The sequence below is a fragment of the Cyprinus carpio genome, chromosome A14 (genome assembly GCF_018340385.1).
Source record: "Cyprinus carpio isolate SPL01 chromosome A14, ASM1834038v1, whole genome shotgun sequence".
Taxonomy (NCBI): domain Eukaryota; kingdom Metazoa; phylum Chordata; class Actinopteri; order Cypriniformes; family Cyprinidae; genus Cyprinus; species Cyprinus carpio.
This window is the reverse complement of record NC_056585.1, coordinates 22,921,254-22,925,081: the sequence shown is the minus strand read 5'-3', so window position 1 is coordinate 22,925,081 and position 3,828 is coordinate 22,921,254. Positions and strand designations below refer to the sequence as shown.

Sequence of the window (3,828 nt, the reverse complement as noted above, 5' to 3'; positions counted from 1 at the left end):
CCAGTTTTCAGTGTCACATGATCCTTCAGAAATCACTCTTATATGCTGATTTGATGTTCAAGAAACACTTCTTATTATCAGTGCTGAAAACAGTTATACTGCTTAATATTTTTGTGAACCTCATGATTCTAATGCAGTTAAATGCAATTGAATACATCCTTGCTGAATAAAACATGTTGAACATAAGATAGAAATGATTGAATGTAACTCTTGGCTAAAAGATCATTTAAACAGTCTATTATCCTGCCAAGAAACTATGTTTGCTAGGCTTTTCTGTTGTCGTCAATGTTATTTGTGTAAATACTAACCATAAAGTAGGTCCACAGCATAGCTATGAACACATATGCACTGTTATTGGGGCGGTACCTTTTAAGAAGGTACTTTTTTTTTTACTTCTAATGGTATGAACCCATGCACCCACGGTGATATTAGTACCTAAATGATACATATTAGTACCATTTAGAAAAATGCCACTTTAGTGACCCAGTGCACCTTTTTGTCTGAGAGTGTGGTTACAGTGTATTCAATGAGCTTGTGTTTACAGGCACAGTATTTGATTCTAAAGTACCAAACTGTGCCCTAAATGGAAACCGAAAGAGATGTACATACCCCAACACTGAGAGAAAAATGTTCAGAATTTGCTTGTAGGTGTTTCCTCAGGTTGACTGTTGGTGTGGCTGTGTACAGTGAGCTCCTTCTCTGAGCTCAGACTGATGGAGGTGGTTTCCTTACGGCTGTCTTTAGACCTCCTCTCTGTAGGGGAAGAAGACGTGGTGCCTTCCTCCCAGGTTCGGAGAGGACACACTCGGGCAGCCTGGCTTGACAGGTGGGTGTGTGCCAGGCGTCCATCCGTCACCGTAAAGCAGCTCTCCATCGCAGATCCCTGACTGATCCGGCCTTGCCCGCACAGCGGCCCGCAGAGCAGCGCCAGGAACTCCTTGCGTACACTGCGGTGCATGTAGCCGTAGATGTAGGGGTGTAAGCAGCACTGCAGGAAGAAAAGAATGAGCGCCATCGAGGCCAGCCAGGGTGGCACTGACGCACTTGAGTAAATGGATATCGTGCTCAGGACGCTATACGGGCCCATGCTGAGCACGTAGGACGCCATGATGACGAACACCACTCGTGCAGCCTTACAGTGATAGTGGAAGCGTCTATGGCGGGTCCTGATGGGATAAGTGGCTGAAAAGGGGCCTTCCGGCTGCGGATGCCTTTGGGGGCTGGAACAAGATGCTTGGGAATCTGGAGGGGGGTTGGATTGGATGGGGTGAACGAGAGCATTCTGCCTCCTTGCTGCCCTGAACACCATCCAATAACAGCAAAGCATGATCACCACAGGCAGCCAGAATGAAAGAGCGGACACCAGGGCTGAATACGAGTAGCTTGAGGACCACACAACAGTGCAAGCATTGTGGAGCCGGTCGAATTCGATAGTTCCCCATCCATAAAGCGGCGGGGTGCTCTGAAGCACACTAAGAAGCCATGTGAGAGCAATCAGGTTGGTACCCAGGTGAGGTGTCATTCGGGTGGGATAGGACAGTGGGTGGATAATGGCCAAGTAGCGATCCACGGACACCACGATGATGGTGTTGACGCCAGCGAATGCAAACAGGTGCATGAGGACCACAAGAGCCTGGCACAGCCGGGAATCCAGAGGCCAGACCTCAGGCACGGTGGCAGCGATGGCGAAGGGCATGACCAGCACCGTCTGCAGTAGGTCGGCCAGAAGCAGGTTAAGCACAAAACGGTTGGCAACATGGAGAAGCTGCGGCTTGCGTTGGAATACCAGCAGCACCACGACGTTTCCAAAAAGTGACGTGCACACGATCGCCGATATAAGAACCATCTTCACCGTGCTGTTCACCAGAGAAGGCGCGCCTGGGTCCCAGGGCACTGTGCTGGAGTTACTGCCCAGAGGTGGAAAGGTGGGCATGGTGACAGAGACAAGGTGGGAGATAACACATGAGGAGCCTTTCGGATATCACCAACACCAGCCTGAAGGTCTGACCACTGTTTTGTCACTCTTCACACCTTGAAAGAGGACGTAACACAAGAAGTAATGTTCAACACATTCTGATCCCTCTTAGATGAATGTTCACACTTGCCAGTTCTGTAATGATACTTGAGTCACAGTTAAACAGACATCTGAAAGAACTATTGTGTCCAACCTACACATACATTTTACATATTTATTTTTAGTCATTAGCAGAGGCTTTTTAGGAATGCATATATATATATATATATATATATATATAATCTGCAAATACTAATGATTGATAATTAATTGTGCTAGCTCATATCCTCTATTTTTTACATTTAGATTATCTTTGTTGTTTTCTACACTTACTGATAATTAATCCTTAAAAACTTTAGTAAATCGTTAGTAAGCATAAAATTAATTTTAATTTGTAGTGTTATTTTTAATTTAAAATAGTAATTTTAATATGACTGACTGATATTAAATATGAAAATAATTATAATCACACACACACACACACACACACACACACACACACACACATATATATATATAGCAGTTACCAGCCATAACTTCAGATATAAATACAACTAAAAACAATAACAAACAAACAAATATTGGCATATTGCATCGACTAGAATTTTAATATGGTTGCATCCCTAATGCTATTACACAACTTTATAAAACAAGAGCCAACAATATTTGCAGTACTCAATGCCAAACTTCAAATTTGTACTGTACAGATACTTTTATACATCCATACTGTAATTTAAAAGTACATAACATAATGAACCTTCTTGCAAAGCCTACTACATAGTGCTTACTACAGGCTACAATGTATACTATACATGCATTTTCTTAAGGATACCTATACACAAAGGTTCTGGTGCCTGCTTTATAACATGCATATATGCATACTAGTATTTACTGCATGTATGTACAAATCAGTATGCATATTTATACGTAAGCAGTGCATAATAAAAAGGCTACTTAAGAGAAACAGTGTATCTGCATACAGAGACTATCTATATCCATGATCTATAAGCTGTGTGCATCGTATCTCTACCTGGTCTTTTTGAGTTACTGTTGGTAGGCACGGGCCAAATTATATGCATCTACCTTTTATTCGAACAATGAGAAACAGCTGGAAATCACCGCTGTCATCATTCCATTGTTTACCGCGCGCTAATAGTGGCGCTGGTTTCTCTACGGTGCAAATCTCATGCAAATATTACCAATGAATGGAAGACATTTACCGTGTGACGATCATTGAAAACGAAGCATCCGTTCGGCTCTTTTCGAATGGCTGTCGGTGGTCATTCGCCTTTGTGTCTCTCTCTTCATTGAAAGCAGGGCTCCAGTGATGTTCTCCCATTTTAGTCTCCTCAGTGTCATCAACGGAAGTCGCGTCCTCTCGCCTCTGCTTGGCTCTGTGTGAGCATGACTTCATTCAGAGATGGAGAAGCATCGTTCAAGAGCTCGCTGGTGCTGTCAGAGCAGATATTGTTTCAATGAACCGCCGTGGGTTTCTGTAACCTGCTGGTGAAAATGCGGTGGCGCACCTACAGCAGTCACAGCGGTTCTGCTGTCAACACTGTTCTGCTCATTAACACTGTAACACTGTCGGTGCACTTAAACACACAAACCTTCCGCAACAAGTAGCCTAATCGTGCTGATCACATCCGGTGGGTATACAATCAATAATGAGTGTGGCTGAAGGCAAAATTAAATAAGTAAAAACAAATAAGCACATTACACAGTGCACACTGGATCACTTTAGCCATATATGTTTGCTACATATTGTAAAGCATGTACTACTATCAACCTGACATGTGTTTTAATATACTTAC

The 3,828-nt window shown here is 43.3% G+C and overlaps 1 protein-coding gene across 1 annotated transcript; it reads right to left on the bottom strand.

The window, feature by feature from the left end:
* Nucleotides 1–3,597, bottom strand: LOC109049509 (probable G-protein coupled receptor 101). Its single transcript, XM_019067188.2, has 2 exons — nt 3,235–3,597; nt 1–2,031 (listed from the first exon to the last, which is right to left on the bottom strand). The coding sequence occupies exon 2, from the start codon at nt 1,931–1,933 to the stop codon at nt 632–634; it is 1,302 nt and encodes a 433-aa protein (XP_018922733.1). The 5' UTR covers nt 1,934–2,031; nt 3,235–3,597; the 3' UTR covers nt 1–631.
* Between the last annotated feature and the right edge of the window lie 231 nt (nt 3,598–3,828).